The sequence below is a fragment of the Caloenas nicobarica genome, chromosome 3, assembly GCF_036013445.1.
Source record: "Caloenas nicobarica isolate bCalNic1 chromosome 3, bCalNic1.hap1, whole genome shotgun sequence".
NCBI classification, from domain to species: Eukaryota; Metazoa; Chordata; class Aves; order Columbiformes; family Columbidae; genus Caloenas; species Caloenas nicobarica.
In genome coordinates this window covers 121,424,602-121,441,846 of record NC_088247.1, presented here as the reverse complement: position 1 = coordinate 121,441,846, position 17,245 = coordinate 121,424,602, and the positions used below count along the sequence as shown (strand labels likewise).

At 55.0% G+C, this 17,245-nt stretch overlaps 3 protein-coding genes across 3 annotated transcripts in view; 1 reads left to right on the top strand and 2 right to left on the bottom strand.

Annotated features, from left to right (window-relative positions):
• Nucleotides 1-228: 228 nt before the first annotated feature.
• THBD (thrombomodulin) lies at nucleotides 229-3,294 on the bottom strand. The gene has a single exon (XM_065632778.1). It carries the CDS (start codon nucleotides 3,241-3,243, stop codon nucleotides 1,588-1,590), a length of 1,656 nt encoding a protein of 551 aa, XP_065488850.1. The 5' UTR covers nucleotides 3,244-3,294; the 3' UTR covers nucleotides 229-1,587.
• A 164-nt stretch (nucleotides 3,295-3,458) lies between these two features.
• Nucleotides 3,459-17,245, top strand: part of GZF1 (GDNF inducible zinc finger protein 1) — a 53,735-nt gene continuing 39,948 nt past the window's right edge. The window contains exons 1-3 of the mRNA XM_065631517.1: nucleotides 3,459-3,621; nucleotides 4,291-4,408; nucleotides 4,688-4,772. The gene's annotated coding sequence lies outside the window, so the exon portion shown is untranslated. The remainder of the gene's footprint in view (nucleotides 3,622-4,290; nucleotides 4,409-4,687; nucleotides 4,773-17,245) is intronic.
• Nucleotides 8,619-12,965, bottom strand: CD93 (CD93 molecule). The gene is made up of 2 exons (XM_065632770.1): nucleotides 10,761-12,965; nucleotides 8,619-9,523 (listed from the first exon to the last, which is right to left on the bottom strand). Exons 1-2 carry the CDS (start codon nucleotides 12,437-12,439, stop codon nucleotides 9,505-9,507), a joined length of 1,698 nt encoding a protein of 565 aa, XP_065488842.1. The 5' UTR covers nucleotides 12,440-12,965; the 3' UTR covers nucleotides 8,619-9,504.

Here is a 17,245-nt window from a genome sequence, read left to right as displayed (position 1 = left end):
TCTCATTCTCCATTATTTATGGCTCATTCCTTCTATTTTAATCATGGCGCTGAATTAAGCAGCAGGGCGTGTTTTCAGCCCGATGCTCCTTTTTGGTTTGTTTTTTTGCTCCAGTGAGGTTTGTGACTTCTGGAGCTCTGGCTGCCAGACGGGCCGGTGCTCGGTGTGGAAAAAAAAAACAACAGTCATTTTTAGGGAGAGAGAGAAAGAATATTTCATTACCAGCTTTCTATAAACCAGACTGTTAAAGCTTTATTGGTCGACACACAAAATCACCATGTGATTGTGCATTGCGTAGGGTATATTTCCAATAAATAAATAAGTATTTACAAACGTGCCAGGCGTATAAAACAGGGGGTTGAACCATTTACATGAGGAAAGCTACAGTTCAGACAAGGCATAGCTTTTTATTTTCCTCGGAGGCTGCGACGTAGCTCTATCGTATCAGGGGAAATGCCGTTTGATGCACCCACACCCGCCGGTTTCACCCCCCCCAGCTTTGCAGAGCTGCCCCATGTCTCCCCACCCAACGATGGAGCTGGAATAATGCAGAAAATACTTTTCCAGCTCTCTGCCCTCCCCAGTGCGCGGCTGGGAAGTGAGCAGCGGTCCCGATCCTGCCCCCGTGGGAAAGTTTTGCCATGAGGTTCAACATGGATTAGAATCAGCCCTGGGCAAGACTAAAGGAAAAACAGGAAAAAAACCCCCTATGGACAGGAGAGGTGGGTTTGTAAAAAAAAGTAAAACCCAAACAGTTTAACCCAACAATGGCAGAAAATCAGGGAAGAAACTGCCCAGGGAACGTGAGGGTTCTCAGTGCTGCAAACGTTTCCTACCATGGAAAAAATTACCCTGGGCTTCTCGGTATCTCAAATTAACCTCCATGCCCCCCAAGAAAAGCCCCGGGACGGTAAGAGGGAATAGAAATGAGGCGTTCTAGCCCTCACACGGTGACGCTCAGCGCTGTCGCCAGCGATCCAAGATGAGAAGCGCTCTGCTGCCAGCGGGGAGAGGCAAAACACAGGGGTGGGGAAAGCAAAACCGGGGATTTCTGCTGACGAAGCAGAGGGGGGCAAAGGAGCAAGACAAAGCGCTGACCACAAGATCTTTGCTCCTTCTTCCATCCCTCGTCAGTTTAAACAAACTAAACTGAACGTAGCCAAAGGCAGGAGCATCCCGGCTCCAGGAACACCATCACCTCCAGCCCGGCGGCACGCTGCCCACCCAAGGAGGGGGAACCGGGGGCCGGGCGACCTTCCATGGTCCCAAATGGCTCACTGGCCGTGGCATGCATGCCCTCCCCCCACATCGACGTGGATTTAAACAGTGCCAGACTGAGACACCCCTCCTGTGACACATGGACAGTTTTTCCTTGCAGCCCCCCCAGCTGCTGGCTCGGGAAAGGCAAAGTCGAGTTCTGGTGTGAGGATTGCAAGAGCCGGCTGGAAAGCAGCACGGAGTTTTGGAAGTGGGGGGTGACCACAGCTTTTCCCGAATCCTCCTCATCATTAAAAAGGTGGGGTTGGGGGGGGAGTAAATGTTACCCAGTTTTGTCCACCTCCCTCTCTCTGTCCTGCCCAGTTCTCCCTACAGTTTCTGGCCGGAGGTGGCACAGCCCGAGGTGACCGGCTGAAGTCCCATCTCCTTCTCGTGGGGGCCACCGCACTTGTAATCCATGGTGCTGGGGGACCCGCAGCGCTTCTTCGCCAGGTGGTAGCCCAGGGCCAGCAGCGCCAGGGCCGCAGAGAGGGCACCCACGGCAATGCCCACCAGTGCCCCGGGGTGGAGGTGCTCTGCCTTCGGTGGGGTCCGGCTGGGGATGGGCGTTTGGGCTCCAGGCCCCAAATCCCCCGAGTACCCCCCATCCCCGTCCTCCTCCAGGATTCTGACGCAGTCGTTCTGGTTGCGGAGCTGGTAGCCGGCGTGGCAGTGGCACTCGTAGCTGCCGGGGCGGTTGACGCAGTCGTGCTGGCAGTAGTTCATGTCGCACTCGTTGATGTCCACGCAGGTCTTCTCGCTCTCGGCGTCATCCAGCACGAAGCCCTCGGGGCACTCGCAGGACAGGATGTGGGGGTCGCACTGTGCCGGGCACTGGCTGCGGTTGCAGTGCAGCACGCAGCGGCTGGGCTCCCGCGGGTCCACGGCGTAGCCGGGATAGCAGCCGCAGCGGTACCCGTCGGGCACCTCCTCGCACCACTGCTCGCACGGCGCCTCGTAGCAGTGCGAGACGCGCCGGCAGTGCCCGTCCAGCATCTCGTAGCCGCGGTAGCACCGGCACTCGAAGCCGCCCTCGGTGTTGACGCAGACCTGTTCGCACAGCCGGGGCACGACGGCGCAGTCGTCGAGGTCCTTGCAGCTGCTGCCGTCGGTCGCCAGCTGGTAGCCCGAGTCGCACATGCAGAGGAAGCTGGTGCCGGCGACGACGCAGTGATGCTGGCAGGGCGCGCCGGCGCAGGGCGAGCTGCAGCTGCGCCCGTCGGGGGCCAGCACCTTGCCGTCGGGGCAGGAGCAGCACGGCCGCCCGCCCTCCTCGCCGCACGTCCCCTCGCAGCCCCCGCTGGCCAGGCGGCAGGCCCAGGCTCCCGGGGTGTCGCGTCCCCAGCGCAGCCCCCCGCTGTCCCCCTCGTCGTTGCAGCGGAGCTCCAGCCCTATCTCGGGGACGCTGGCGATGCTCCCGGCTGGCAGCACCACAAAGTCCCCTCCGCGGGCACCGAAGGGGGTGGCGTAGGTGACAAGCAGCCCCTCGGCGGGCGGCAGGCGCGGGCAGCTCCCCGTGTAGTTGTACTCGCAGAAGAAGCCGTCGGCCGTCGACTCGCAGCTCCGCTCTTCCCAGCGCAGCTCCCGCGACACGGTCACGCAGCGCTTCCCGCACCGCCGCTCCGACGACGCCCAGTTGGAATAGTCGGTGCTGCGGTCGCCCGTCACCCACTGGAAGCCCCGGAGGCGCTGGGCCGGCTGGGTGCAGGGCAGGGAGGGCGCCAGCAGCAGCCCCAGCCACAGCCGCCCGCTGCGGTTCTGCAGCAGCAGCCCGATCGCATCCTCCGCCACGGTGGAGCGGACGGTCATGAGGTGCCCCCCGCCCCGCTCGCACACCGCGCTGGCCTCCGCGAAGCTCCGGGCCGCCCAGAAGATGCCGAAGCAATCGTGCTCCAGGCACTGCGCGCCCGAGGGGGCGGCCGGCCCCGGCTCCCCCCTCAGCCCCAGCCCCAGCAGCAGCGGCAGCAGCAGCGGGAGCCGCCGCATGGCGGAGGGGCCGGCCGAGGCGGCAAATCTCTGACATGCCGCTCGCCTTCCCTCCGCCCCGCTTATAAACGCTCCGGCCCCCCCGCCCCGTCGCAGGAAGGAAGCGCCTCCGGGGCCGGGCCGGGGCCGCCGCTGCTGGGCGGCAATCCCGGCGGCGGGGCGGGGGGGGGGGTCCCTCCGGGAGCTGCCGTCCAGCCGCTCCCCCCGCCGCCCACCCGTTCTCCGTCCTCCCCGCCGGCTCCTGCTGCCGGCTCCTCCCCGCCGCGCCGGGGGCCGGTCCTGCTGGGGCCGGGGGGCCCCTCCGGCGGTGCCGGGTGGGGGGAGCAGCGCTGGAAGGTGCGGGGGTGCCCCCCCCCCGCGGCGGTGCCGGGCTGGAAGGTAAGCACGGAGAGCGGGGGGGTGAGAGCTGCGCCGGGGGGGCTCTGGGGGCGCCTGGGGATGCGGGTTTAGGGGCTGAGCAGAGTGGGGGAAAAGCTGTTTTCTCCTTGTGCGAATAGGGGGGGAGGACTGGAGGGGGCGTGAAGGGCACCTGGGGGGCGCAATTCAGCGCTTCCGACCCCCCCGGGGCTCCTCAGCCCGCTTGTCAGGCTGCCCAGCTCGGGACAGCATCGGCTTTACCCCAGTCAGCAGCACCCCAAAACCCGTAGCGCCCCAGAAGTTGATGAGGCAGCGCTGGCAGCAGCCCCACAAGCTGTCCCCAGGCGGGACGTCCCATCAGGGCCAGCACTGGCCTGCAGTGGTACCGGCGCTGCGGGGAAGGTGGCCCTGTGCCTCGGGCATCTCTGGCAGCCTGGCCCGCAGAGCCGGAGCGACGGCAGCTCCCGCTGCTCATCCCCGCGGTAAAAATAGACTCAGAGAATCTTTTTGGTTGGAAAAGACCCTCAAGATCATCGAGTCCAACGCTGGCGCTAACCCTGAGAACCTCATCCCCGTGCTGGAGGGAAGGCAGGGGCCAGGCTGCCAGCCCTTCCACGCCAAAGACTTCACGGACAAAAAACTGGGGGTTTTCAGAGAGAAAAGGAATTCTGAGATGATTCTTTTCTATAGCAGTGAGGGGCTTGGGAGAGCCCTGCCCCGCGCTTCAAGGATGCGGCGTTAACAGCCACAAACGTCTCCGTGTGCCCTACGATTTGCAGCCCAGCAAAGCGGCCCCCGAGGATTTGAGGTAAGACGGGACACCCGGAAAAAAAAAAAACCAAACCAGTGGGATTTCCCCTGGGCTTTGCAAATCGGCCCCTAGTTATGTGGATAAGCAGGGCTGGCGTGGCCTTGCTCTTGAGATTAGAGAAAATTGGTGTGGAAAGGCCGGCAGTGCACTATGGGACAGCATGTCGGCTCCATCCCCATCCCCTGCCCAGCTTTGGGGCCGCTCGCCCCCAGGCACCCCCCTCACGGTGCCTCTGCTGCTGTTTTCCCTGCCCTTCCCATGGTTTTATCTTCGCAGGAGCCGCCTCTGCCGTCAGAACATCGCTGAGAGCAAAATAAAAATGAAAACTAAACATCCAGAGCTTCGCCACTCCAGGAAAAGGGTATTTGACCTTTTTTTAAAAAAAATTTAAGGGCGGTGTTTTTACCAGACTGCAATTAGCCCTCGGGATACCCCGTGGAGAAGCAAATCCATATTATCCTGCTTCACCCATTGCAAGGAGGATACTTTATTAAAAAATTAGAGTTCGTCTTGTCCTCTTTCAGCCCAGTGTAGTTTGGGTAGCTCATGTGAGGCCATGGAGGAAAGGAAAGATGGAGAAAAGAGTAACAATAATCCTTAATAATAATAATAATAACAATAATAATAATAATAATAATAACTGAACAAGCTGCATGATGGACATGGAGGCAGAAGAACTTGAGTTCTTTATTCGACACCTTTCCCAACACCCTGCCTGTTTTCAGGCTCTTTCCCACCCTCATCCGTCACCTCTCCGGGAAGGGGGATGGCACAGAAATGCCGTTTTCTGCTCGGATTGCAGGGCAGGGCCATTTTATCCGCTAATTAAGCCCAGGGCCAGTCACTCCCTGGGTAAAATAATTCACCCAAGAAGAGCTCCGTTGCTCTTCATCGCCACAAAATGTGCCAATAGGAGAATTCCCAGAACTTTCCTGAAAGGTTTGGTGACGCTGACCTTTTCTGTGCTTTAGAAAAACCTGTTGTTTCCCCAGTTTTCTTTTTTTTTTTTTTTCACTTCTGGTGGTCCTTTTTCCTGTTTTCAGAAGCAAAATGGTAAAATAAGGGGGGAAGGTCAGGGCAAACAACAGAAAATGAAGACAGAATGTAAGAAAAAGAAAAACCACCAATGGATTTCTGTCCTCTTTTTAAAAAAAAGCGATTATAAAATCAGATAAAAATCTGCTTTCCAAGGCTGCACGATGAGAAATATTTTGAAAATTTCCAGGAAAAACTCCAGTACTCCCCAAACAATGATTGTTCAGCTCATCGCCCAGTGTCCTTGCCCCGCCAACAGCACTTTGCAGGGTTCGTTTGCCAGTGGGAGGGCAAGATAATGAGGAATGAGATTAATCATGGCTTAGTAACTCTTTTATTTTTTTATTCTGATGATTTTCTGCCTCGACGCATGACAGGCGTTGGCTGATGTGGCCCTGCCGGGCTGACTCAGAACCAGCAATGCCCTTCCTGCCGAATTCCTGCTTTTTTTCCTTTAAAAACGCTGATTAATCGCGACGCTGGCTTTTTGCAAGAGCTTCCCGGCGATAAGGGGAGCAAGACCTTGCGCTGGGCTGGGTCTGACTCATCCCAAATGTCACTGTCACCCTCCGGCCACAGGAATGCCCAGGGCGGGTGTTTCGAATAGTTCTTTTCGACCTGGGGGGTTTGGGGATACGTGTTGTGGGTTTTCTTTGCTTGTTTGTTGGGTTTTGGGGAATGAGGTGCCTAATGGCAGGATGCCGACAATTATACACTATTTAATATAATGCAATATAATGTTGTGTAATAGAATGAAACACACTATAATTAATATATGTGATATTATAATACATTATACTATATTTAATATAGTATATACATCATGTCATTTATATTATATTATGTTATGTTATATTATTATTTTTAAAACCCTGAAAAGCAGACCATTAGGTAGCACACACGTGCTTCTCCATCTATGCGTGATCTGCGTGCGATCCCGCCTGGAATCATTAAAACTGCACAGGGGTCCCTTTTCCCAAATTTGGGTGATTTCCGCGCTCCCCCCCCCCGCCCAGATTTGGGTGAATTTTCCCCAGATTTGGGTGATCTGCTTGGAGTTTTGTGGTGTCCGCCACCCGCCTATGCGCTGTGTCCTGGACAGGAATTTCCTTGCAGAAAAGGTGAATTTCCCTGCTCCGGATTGAACACAAGTTTAAAAATATATTCATATATATATCTCAAGGCCAGGAAATGCCATAGAAATAAATACATCCAGAAATAAGATTCAATGCCCAGCCAGGCACCCAGGCCAGGTTGGGACCTGCAAGGGGGTGTCACTACTCAGCTGCACAGGATGCTTAATTGGCTGCACATTAATTAAGAGCACCACTTAGGGTGGTTCTGCCTGAAGGGAGGGTTGTTTGACAGGCTTTGGATTGGGCAGGGCTGGGGCGGTCACGCCAGGTGAGGCTTTTTTTTTGTTAAAACTCGGAAAATGAGTTTTCTCCACAGATGCCCTCGCATCTCCGTGGTCTGTTCTAGCCACGGTGTTCCGTCTGGGTGCAGAAAATACAATTTGCGAGTAGCAGTACGTCCTGCAAGCCTGGTGGTTTTTTGGGGGTTTTTTTGTTTGTTTTTTTCCTCTCTGGCTCATATTTTTATGTGAATTCTTGGACTACAACCAGGCAAAAGCAGCCAGTGCCGCTTCTCACGGGGATTAAGGCCCCCAAGGTTGGGTGTTTGCAATATTTGGCGTGGAAAGTGTGTGACTTGCCCTGCCATCACCTTCACCAGGTGCCTTCACAGCCCGTCCTGTCCCCGTGCCCCTGCCCCAGGCTGGTGCAGCTGCATTAATTGGTATTTTTAGAGGCTGGAGAGGCACCTGAGGCTGGATTTTCCTTTAGGGAATGCGAAGGATTGTCCCTCTGTCACAGGCTGGCTCTTGTCACCTTGTCACCGGCGCTGCTCAAATCTGCTGGGCCAGACGTGAGCTCGGCTTAGCAGCCTTGAAAGGGCTCGGGAGAACCGAGAAACATTTAAAAGATAAAATAATAAAAAGAGGAAGTGAGCAGACATTGAAAGCATTTGTTTTTGCAGACTCTGCGGGGCTGGAAGGAAGGAGCGTGGTATTTTGTAGATAATATTTTAACATTACTCAGTACCTCTGCTCTAAATTCTTCTGGTGAGGCTGTTTCCTTGCAGCACCTTTCCCAGAAAAGGGGAAAAATTATAACCTGGGTGGTGGCCGAATGGCCACATTGTGCGGCTTGGCTTTGGTTTACGGGGTTAAATGTGAGGCTCTTGCAGGGGGAACTCCATCCATCCTGCCCCAACCTCAGCAGGGCAAAATAAAGAGGATTAGAGGTAGCAGCAGGCTGGGTTTTTTTAGGGTTTTCTTGTTGTTAAACACTATTTAAGGTGAGTGTCCTGGGCTGATAAAACACCACATGAATGCCATGGCAGACACGGGCGATACGAGTGGGTTTTTTGTGTCCTCGAGGTTTTTTTTCCCCCCATCTTTGTGACTTTTTCCCTCTCAAGGATGGCTTTTCTTTGGTGGTGCACGTTGTGGAGGCAGCTCCAGCCACCAGCAGTCCCACAGTTTGAATTACTTGAGTGACTTCTGCGCCTGGTTGCTGACCAGAGCCAGAAAAAGATTGCTCTTGGGCTTAGGACCTTGCTCCTGGGCTTAGGACCTTGCTCCTGGGCTTAGGACCTTGCCTTTGGGCTTAGGACCTTGCTCTTGGGCTTAGGACCTTGCCTTTGGGCTTAGGACCTTGCTCCTGGGCTTAGGACCTTGCTCTTGGGTTTAGGACCTTGCTCCTGGGTCTAGGACCTTGCCTTTGGGCTTAGGACCTTGCCTTTGGGCTTAGGACCTTGCTCTTGGGCTTAGGACCTTGCCTTTGGGCTTAGGACCTTGCTCCTGGGCTTAGGACCTTGCTCTAGGGTTTAGGACCTTGCTCCTGGGTCTAGGACCTTGCCTTTGGGCTTAGGACCTTGCTCCTGGGCTTAGGACCCAACCAAGACCATCCCAGTGTCCCCACCCCACGGCCGTGGTAGAGATGGAGCGAACGGCCCTTGCCGAGGGCAGCAGTGCCCGTGATTTCGCTACACGTGCGATAAGCGTTGACAGAGGATTTGTCAGCACCGCTGTAGAAAGCGCAAGGGTTACGTGTACCAAATCGATAGGTTTTGGTATCGTATATGTGTATTAAAACCCACGAAAGACGCGTTCTGTTTAGATTTTATTGGCATTCCATCAGAAAAGCAACATACAGCGTTATTCGAGGTGTGGAATAACCTTAGTCTTTTAGTCAAAGGCCAATGCAAAGCTGACGCGCCGTTTCCACAAAGGACAAAGAGTCTCTTAATTCTGGACTGTGACGATACAACGCTTAACTGGTGACAAACCAGTTGATCTGTACAAAGCATTTGGGACACGTCGGCTGGCCCGTCCTGCCCTGGTGACAGCAGGACAGCGACATGTCTTGCGTATGTATATATAGATATTATAGGGAGGGAAGGGGGAGCAGAGGTAGCTGCCAGGATGCTTCATCAGGAAATATCCCACCAGAGAGAAGCCAGACTAAACCTAGGCTCGGATTAGCGTCTTCCCTAGGCTGGGCCCACTGCCGTACTCCATGGGTAACACAGGACACACACCGGAATGCACACAGGTCGTAACAGAAATCAGGGTTATAGGTTTTAGTGAGGAATTTCTGGAGTAAATAACACCTCTGAGATTTGTACCAGCTGTGAGCCCACACTCCTTTTTCGTAGTGGAATCAGTGTTACATACAGCAATGAATTGATACCTCAACCGAAAAACAAGGCAGAAACACTCCTGAGACCGTTAACATCCGGAAAATGCCTCAGTTTTTGATAAAGCAACCCAAATAGTCCCTCCAACGCGAGGCACGTGGCTGCGGCTGCGTTTTCCCCGTACAGAGCCTGAGTCGGCACAGCCTGACTGCGCGGGCATCGTTTGACGTATGTAGGTCGTCCCACTGATTTCGGGAGGATTATTCGCTTCCTTAATCTATTCATGTATTCAAAAGGCTTTTCTGGCTTGTCTTAACACAGGCAGGGCACGAATTTTCTGCGGGACTTCCAAGAATTCACTGCTTCTCCCAGCCGCTGTGCGGAGAAAAGGAAGCAGGGACAGAGCGTTAAAAACATTGCTATCAGCTACGTTTTCCTGTGTTGTTTTGGGTTTTTTTTTTAAATTTTACAATGGAGAAATGAAGATGAAAACACCGGCAGGAAAGGGTTTTCCTCCACACAGGGAAGAACAGGATGCAGGTTGCTGCCTACAGCAAACTCCTTTGTCTTCAGTTCCCATTTTCTGTAGCCATTAAGCCTCAAGTATACAATAAAACCAGGAGAAGCTTCAGGAAACTTGTGTACCCTTCAAATCATACGCCTGTTCTTCTCTAGCACCTTTTTGCTTTGTAGGGCGTGGGTAAATAACGAAGCTCGCGCTGCTTGATGGGACACAGGAATGGCCCCTCTGTTTTTTGGGGAGAATTTCCGATAAAACAGCTCGAAGAAGCTTCGTTGTCGGGAACGGTTGAGGATAAACAGCTTTCTGAAGTTAGGTACCTGGGGAACGACTGTGCCCTGAGAAAGCGTTTGTTTTGAAGGGGATTTACAGGTTTTATACACGACAATTAGCAAATATACAACACCCAGCGTATTCTTTACAGGGGGAGGAATGGAAAATGCCGTCAGCCTGGACCGCCAGCAGTTGGGAAAAAGTACAATCCAGCAGGGAAAATCTGGTCTCTCATCTGGCTGCACGTGAAGAACAGCGTTTTCTGTGTTTTGCGAATGGTTTTAAGCTGAAAATGGTTAGGCGGCTCTTTCAAACACAGGCGGTGGGGACAGGGCAGGGAAGCTGCTGCTCTTGCACATCAGCATTTCGGATACAGACCAGATGAGAAATGAAGTTAACTGTGGTCCTTTAGGAAGACAAATCCATACTGATAATTTGCTGCTTTTAAGCACAGGGAGGTTCTGCAGGGTTGAGGAGCAGCCCTGGCAGGCGACTTTAACCCCGTCCCGTCCCGTCCCGTCCCAACCTCGCAGCACCTTCCCTGTTAACCCTTCCCTCGCAGGAACGGCGCCTGGTTTATAAACCACACGGCTGACCCGGGCTGCCTTTTTGGGGGGAGATCAGCTCCCTGGGCTGCCTTTTTGGGGGGACATCATCTCCCACTTCGCAAGGAGCCCCAGGGCGGCTTCTTGGACATGCAAAGCTGCCTTGAACGGACAGCATCACCCCCCATCCCTTTTATTTTTCCTTTTCGATTTGCAAAAGCGCTCTGTGCCGCCCGCAGCTCTGCGTCCCCCCGGCTGCCCCGGGCGCCGTTACCTGCGCTCGCCGCTGGCCCGGCGGCTCTCGGGCTGCTCGGGCACCCAGCAGTAGTTGTCCGCCGCGTTTTTGGCCGGCTGCTTCTCCCTCTTGGCCGCCCTCCTCCTGCAGGCCAGCAGGGCCAGGGCGAAGGCCAGCAGCAGCAGGATGGCGACCAGGCTGCCCAGGATGTAGTAGAGGAGCAGCCGGGGGCCGTCGGCGCTGTGCTCGGGGCCGGGAGCCGAACCGGCTGCCGTGGGGGCCGGCGGCGTCGCCCCCGCGGGGATGCGCGTGGCTGGGGGGATGCCCGTGGTCCGTGCGGCGCCCGTGGCGCGGAGGGTGCCGGTGGTGCGGGGGATGCCCGTGGTGCGCAGGGTGCTGCTGGGGACCCCCGCGGGCTGCTCCGCGGCGGTGGGCGCGGGGCGGCAGCCGCGCCCGTCGTCCCGCGGGACGGAGCCGGGCGGGCAGAGGCACTGGAAGCCGCCGGGCAGGTTGCGGCAGGGCCCGGGGCAGGGGTCCCGCAGGCACTCGTCCACGTCCAGGCAGGCGTCGCCGCCGGGCTGGCGCTGGTAGCCGGGTCGGCAGGCGCAGTGGAAGGAGCCGGGGACGTTGAGGCAGAGCTGGGGGCAGACGCCGGGCTGGGCGCACTCGTCCTCGTCGTGGCAGTGGCGGCCGCCTGGCCCCGCGGGCCGGTAGCCGGGCTGGCAGAGGCAGACGAAGCTGCCGGCCGTGTTTTGGCACTCGTGCTGGCAGGGCTTGGCCAGGCACTCGTCCACGTCCACGCAGCGCCGGCCGTCGGGTGCCAGGGCGTAGCCGTCCTCGCAGCCGCACTGGAAGCCGCCGGGGTGCGCCCGGCACGTCCCCTGGCAGGGGTTGGGGTGACAGGCGTCCTCGGGCAGGCAGGAGGCCATGTCGGGCGCCAGGACGAAGCCGGGCTGGCAGGCGCAGCGCGGGGGCCGCCCCGGCTCCTCCAGGCAGCGGTGCTGGCAGCCGCCGTTGCGCTGGGCGCAGCGCAGGGGACAGAGGGGCCCGGGGGGGTCCCAGGCGAAGCCGCCCCCCTCCAGCGACCCCTTGCAGAGGGCGAAAGCCGGACCCGCGCCCCCCTCGCACTCGGCCTCGGCCAGCGTGCCAAAGGGGGCCGCGTCCAGCCGCGGGCTGCGCGCCCTGAAGGGGGTGGCGTAGGTGATGCGGCCGGGGCCGGCCAGCCGCAGGGGCCCGCACATCCCGCGGAAGCTGAACTTGCAGAGGAAGGCGGGCAGCGGCGAGCGGCACGGGCGGTCGGCCCAGCCGGCGGAGGGGCCGTGGGGCCGCAGCCCGACGCAGCGGGAGCTGAGGCAGGTGACGGCCGGCTCGGCCAGCCACGCCGAGTAGTTCCCCGGCTCCCCGCCGGCCGCCCAGGCGAAGCCCCGCAGCGGCTCCTGCGGCTGCACGCAGCGGCCCCGCGGCAGCGACAGCCCGATCCAGGCCGCGCCCGTCCAGCCGGCGGCCGCCAGCAGCTCCCGCAGCCGCCGCGCCTCGGCGGGGCCGCCCACCGTGGCCAGGTTCCCCCCGTCGTCCCGGCACCGCTCCTGCGCCGCGCTCCAGCCCAGCTCGGCGCGGTGCAGCGTGTAGCAGGCGGTGTCGGCGCAGAGCACCGCGGCGTCCTCCCCGGCACAGCCCGGCGCCAGCAGCAGGAGCAGCAGGAGCCGGGCGACGGCCATCCCGACGGCTGGACGGACAGACGGGCTCGTCAGCCGCCGGCTCGCATCCCCTGGTCCCGCCGAGCTGGCCCGACGCGCATCCTGTGCTCCCGGGTCTCCTATTTATCACCGGAGGCTACGGCTTCCTGTAGCGTGGCCTGGCCGCTTGTTGGTGGCGGTCCCCTCGCTGTCCCCCCTTCCCCCTCGCTCCCATCCCAAAGCTTCGGCTGCGCTTGGGCTGGCGACGCTTTTCTGCAGGAGAAACTACCCGCGTTCCTGCTTTTTCGTGTCGTTTTTTTCCGAGGGCTTGAGCCACTCGCTCAGCCAGCAGCTGATTTTTCTAATCCCTAATAGGGCCTGGTGGCTTTCGAGCACATTATTGCTAAAAAAAACAAAGAAAAACAACACAAAAATAAAAAGCCGTGGGACCCCTCGCTATCGGCCTCGAGAAGAAACCGAATTACTTGGCGCGGTGTCTCGCGCGCACGCGACGTTTTCCAGCGCATTTTTTTCCCCTTCTTCGTGCGCTTTAAATAGACGGACGGGCTCCAAAATAGGAGCTGGGTCGTGGGAAGGGCCGGGCTGCCAGGACGGAGCCGAGCGCCGGTCCCCGATGCCGTGCCGAGCAGACCCGCCGTGTCCGGCCATGCTGCTCCGGCACCGCGCTGGGTGCTGTGATGCTCCGCGTTAATGAGTCGCTAATCACTTGGCCCTGATCCGGTGCAGCGCCGGGAACCGGCCAGGCTTGGCCGGCGTCGGTGGCTGCGCAGAAGGTCATCAGGGAAAGGGCAAAGGCGTCAATATAGCACGCTGTAACGTTTAAACGAACGTTCACGTCGCAAAAGCCCCTAAAAGGCCTCGGAGCAACTTCTCCGCAACCCTGCGTTAGCATCCAAAAGCATTGTAGCAGCGCGATCGAAACTTAAATGCTTTTAAGTATTTAAATTAAACATTTACTGGTGCAGGGTTTGCTGCGGTTAACCTTTTTTTTCCAGACCAGGAGATGCCAAGCAAGACGGCGACTTCTTTTCTGCTGCAGCGGGTGCGCTCGCCCTTTGCACGTAGGCAAACCAGCATTTTGCACATCGGAGCGTCCCCGGGCATGTCCCAGTTTGGACCCACCATCATTTCTTATTTTCCTGTAGAACCATCCTTCTCCAGTGGATTCCTGCCCGCAGAGAGGTCAGGATGGCGACAATATTATGGAGGGTGAAGGTGGACAGAATGCCCCTTGACTTATCTTTCCACACTTAGCAGGCACCCGTCATAACCATGAATTCCGTGTTTGTTCCCATAATCCTCCTATTTGTCGATTTATCTGCTTTTCGTGCGCTGAGTTAGCTCCGTGATGCTGTAGTGAGCTACAACCACCCAACCGAGGAACCGAAACAATTAAACCCCTTGTTCACTTCCCTCCTTCATACCCTAAATAGGAAAGTCTCCAAAAACCCTGAAGATTAGAGATTTCCATTGTTTTTCCATCCCTGGTGACATCCAGCGTGCCTGGAAGAAGCATCATTTGGGTGACATGGAGGCGTCACTCCTACCTGAGCTGAAAATAGGATGTGGGGATCCACAGTAATGCTCCAAAACTGAAGAGTTTTGGGTCAGTGGCTACACTGAAAAGCTGCTTTGGGAGGAAAATATAGTTTGATGCCACCTCAAACAGGTTTTATTCAGAATTTCCTACTGGAAGAAATGGGGGGGGGGGTTCTTTTGACTCGTACAAAATAAAAGAGCTCAACACAAAAGCATTTCCTTTCTGCTTTAACAACAACACTGCTGGTGTTTGCTCTCGCCAGCTGAAATGCTCAGACAAGCTCAACCCACGATTTATTTCAGCAACCAAAATGGGCATTTTTTTGTCCAATCAAGTTCCAGGGGCAAGAAATGGCCAGTTCTGACTGCAGCTCCTCTGGACTTTTCCAAGCTGGGGCTATGGACAAAATCAAAACCACTTCAAAATGCAACTAGAAATTATTTGAAGAGGTCATTCCAGCAGAGTAATCAGTGACTTGCTGGTGGTATTTTTTGTTAGGATGTGTTTGAGGTGTAATTGGGGAGAAGATGTGGAAGTTGGGGCTCCTGTCCTAGGGAAGAAAACTCCTTTTTTGAGACTGCCGTGTCAGATCCTTTCCTTTGATTTGCAAAAGTATAGCTAATAACTTTTTCCAGTGGATTTTAATTTTTTTAAATGAAAGTTTAATGTTCCTGCTTGAGCTGTTTATGGGCTGGTTACAATTTCATGGAAAGAAAACCTCTCCCCCCACCACTTTTTAGAGGGATCTTCATCTGCAAAGCTTACGCTAATACTTTTACCCACAGTTTTGGCAGGAGAGTAGTTTTTGGTAATTTAAAAACACATCGTGCTTCTATTGTTTTTTATTAAATGCCCCATGCTTTTTAAATGTTCTTCTCAGTTGGGCTGATGTTCCCATTTGATAATCAATTGGTCCCGGTTCTTAAGTTAAAAGGGGTTTTGTTTCCCAATCCCCTCAGCTGAACAAGTCCATAAACCCCCTATTTTGGGTAATAATCAAAACCAAATTGTCTTCTGGAGGCCAGAAATCGTGCGGAATGGCATGCCGCACTTACAAAAAAATATGAAATTAAATTTAAAAAAAAATGTAAAACCAGCTTTGATTAAAAAAAAAAAAAAAAAAAAAAAAAAAAACAACAGAAAAAGTGTCTCCAAGGCCAAAGAAGGAAACGTGAACCGTCTGCAGCTGCTTGTGCAAACCCCCCCGGCTGGGACAAGGGACAATGGGGCCGGCGGGGGGGACACCTGCGCCAGCAGCAGAAGAATGGGAGGAACTGGGCTCTTCCTCTGGGGACGTCCCCAAGGCCACCAGCTCGGGGATGGGGGCTCTGAGGGTGGGGCAACGTTTTTTGTGCATGTGAAATTTGGGAGAATTGGGGCGATATGGAGCGGGGTTGGCTCCTGCCGACGCCAAGCGCAGGCACCGCCTGTTCGCACCACGGCACTTTAATTTTGATGATTTACAGCAACGCCTTATTGGATATTAAGGTTTTTCTCGGCTGCTTTTAAAGCAAGAAAATCTTCATACTATGAGAGTGGATTGGATCATTTTCCAGCTATATCTTTTTGAAGGATGATGCCCCGTGGCCGGTGCAGGAGTCCCTTGCTAAGAAGCAGGAATTAGCTGGGCTGGAACGGAAACAAAATCCAAAGGACCAGGAACAGGACGTCGCTATATTTAGTTTCTAGCTATCATTGTTATTATATTCATGGCAACAGTAGATGCATTTGCTTGCCTGCCTTGCCATCAGGTAGAGAAAACCACTGATTTTTAAGGGTCTCCATGATGGGATGTCGTTACCTTGCTTGTCCAGCAACTCAAAGCAACTATTGCTGACAATATATATTACAAAATTACACACACAAACGCATGTGCGCACTTCACACACAGATTTATAAACCCGATCCTGCATATTGTTATTGACGGGCATGTCAGAATTCCCTCCGGGCTGTAGTGGGTTCTCCTGAGGCCAATTGGGGGATATCACACTCTGCAAACCCTCCCTGGATTTTGAGAGGCAAGAAAAAAAACCCCACTCCCTGTGAAGAGATGCAACATAGCAAATGAAAAACCTGTTTAAAATGACATTTCCTTTGAGAGATTCCATCAACAAACAAACAAGTATTGGTTGAAAATAAAACCCATGTGAGGACAAGACGGGAGGGAGAGGCATCCAAACTCATCAACCGCCCCCTTTTCTCTCGTTTTTATTGCCTGCATTTATTTCCCTGGGTACGCGTTTCCCCTGTAAATCGTGTGTCTGCCGTTATTGGCAGCTGAGGAAACGGCTCCGAAATGTTCTTTTTTATGAAGTTTGTTCCCCAGTTAAGCGGGTGGTTGAAAGGGCAGATGGTGTATATATGTATATATATGCATATATATATATATACACCAGGCATAAAGATGCTGTTCCTACAACAATCTTTTCAAAAACTAATATTTTCTGCGTTCCAGCAGCTCTGACATAGCTCCCCAGGAACCTGGGAAACAAGATTAAAAATTCAGTAGTTGGACAAATGCAGGATAAAACCCAACAGGGGCAGGTCCGAAAGCGTTACCAATCTGACGCCGAACCAGCACCGAAAACGGAAGATCTGCAGTGTCCGTTACATTTCCTACATGCGCACTGCTGATTTTCAGGTGTCTGTACTCTGTTACCTGCCTGGATTTCTGTAAGTGTGGATGTGTTCCTATACCATAAGCAATAATTTACAATAAAATTGTGTGCTTTTTCATTTTTATTATAAATTATCTTCTACCTTGCCTCGGCAGCCTTGTAGGTTTTTGTGTCTGTTCTCCGGGGCTCCCTGAGCTGCAGCTCAATATTTACTCTCTGTTTAAAGACAGAATATTTAAAGACAGAACTGAGATGTCGGGGATGTGGTTCCAGTCCCACCTTCAGCCACCCATGACACCCGGGGCTGTGTCACTCCCTGGACGGAGGGGACATCATTAGGACAGGTGGATGCGACTAATCTCTCCGGGCGGACACCCTCTGCTTCTGCTTCTCCTCCTGAAGGCTCCTGCTTGTTGATTTTCCAATTAAATTTAGCAGGGAGGGGGCAATTAAAAGCCGGGCGGCGGGGTTGGTATCACAGGCTGCAGTGCAATGGAGCTGTGTTATCTCCATCTCCCCTGGCTCTGCTCTCCATAGATAAAAGATTTGCTTTTAATTCGCGTTTAGCAAGCGGAACTATCGCAGCCCACGATCTGCGTCTCACCCCTCGCCCCAGTGATCGCTGTTTGTTTTCTACAGCGCGACTCCCCCGGGGGATGGAGAACGACT

What these genes read in the sequence shown, in the direction of transcription:
- THBD (XM_065632778.1), bottom strand. Translation starts at nt 3,243, where the DNA reads ATGCGGCGGCTCCCGCTGCTGCTGCCGCTGCTGCTGGGGCTGGGGCTG.
- CD93 (XM_065632770.1), bottom strand. Translation starts at nt 12,439, where the DNA reads ATGGCCGTCGCCCGGCTCCTGCTGCTCCTGCTGCTGGCGCCGGGCTGT.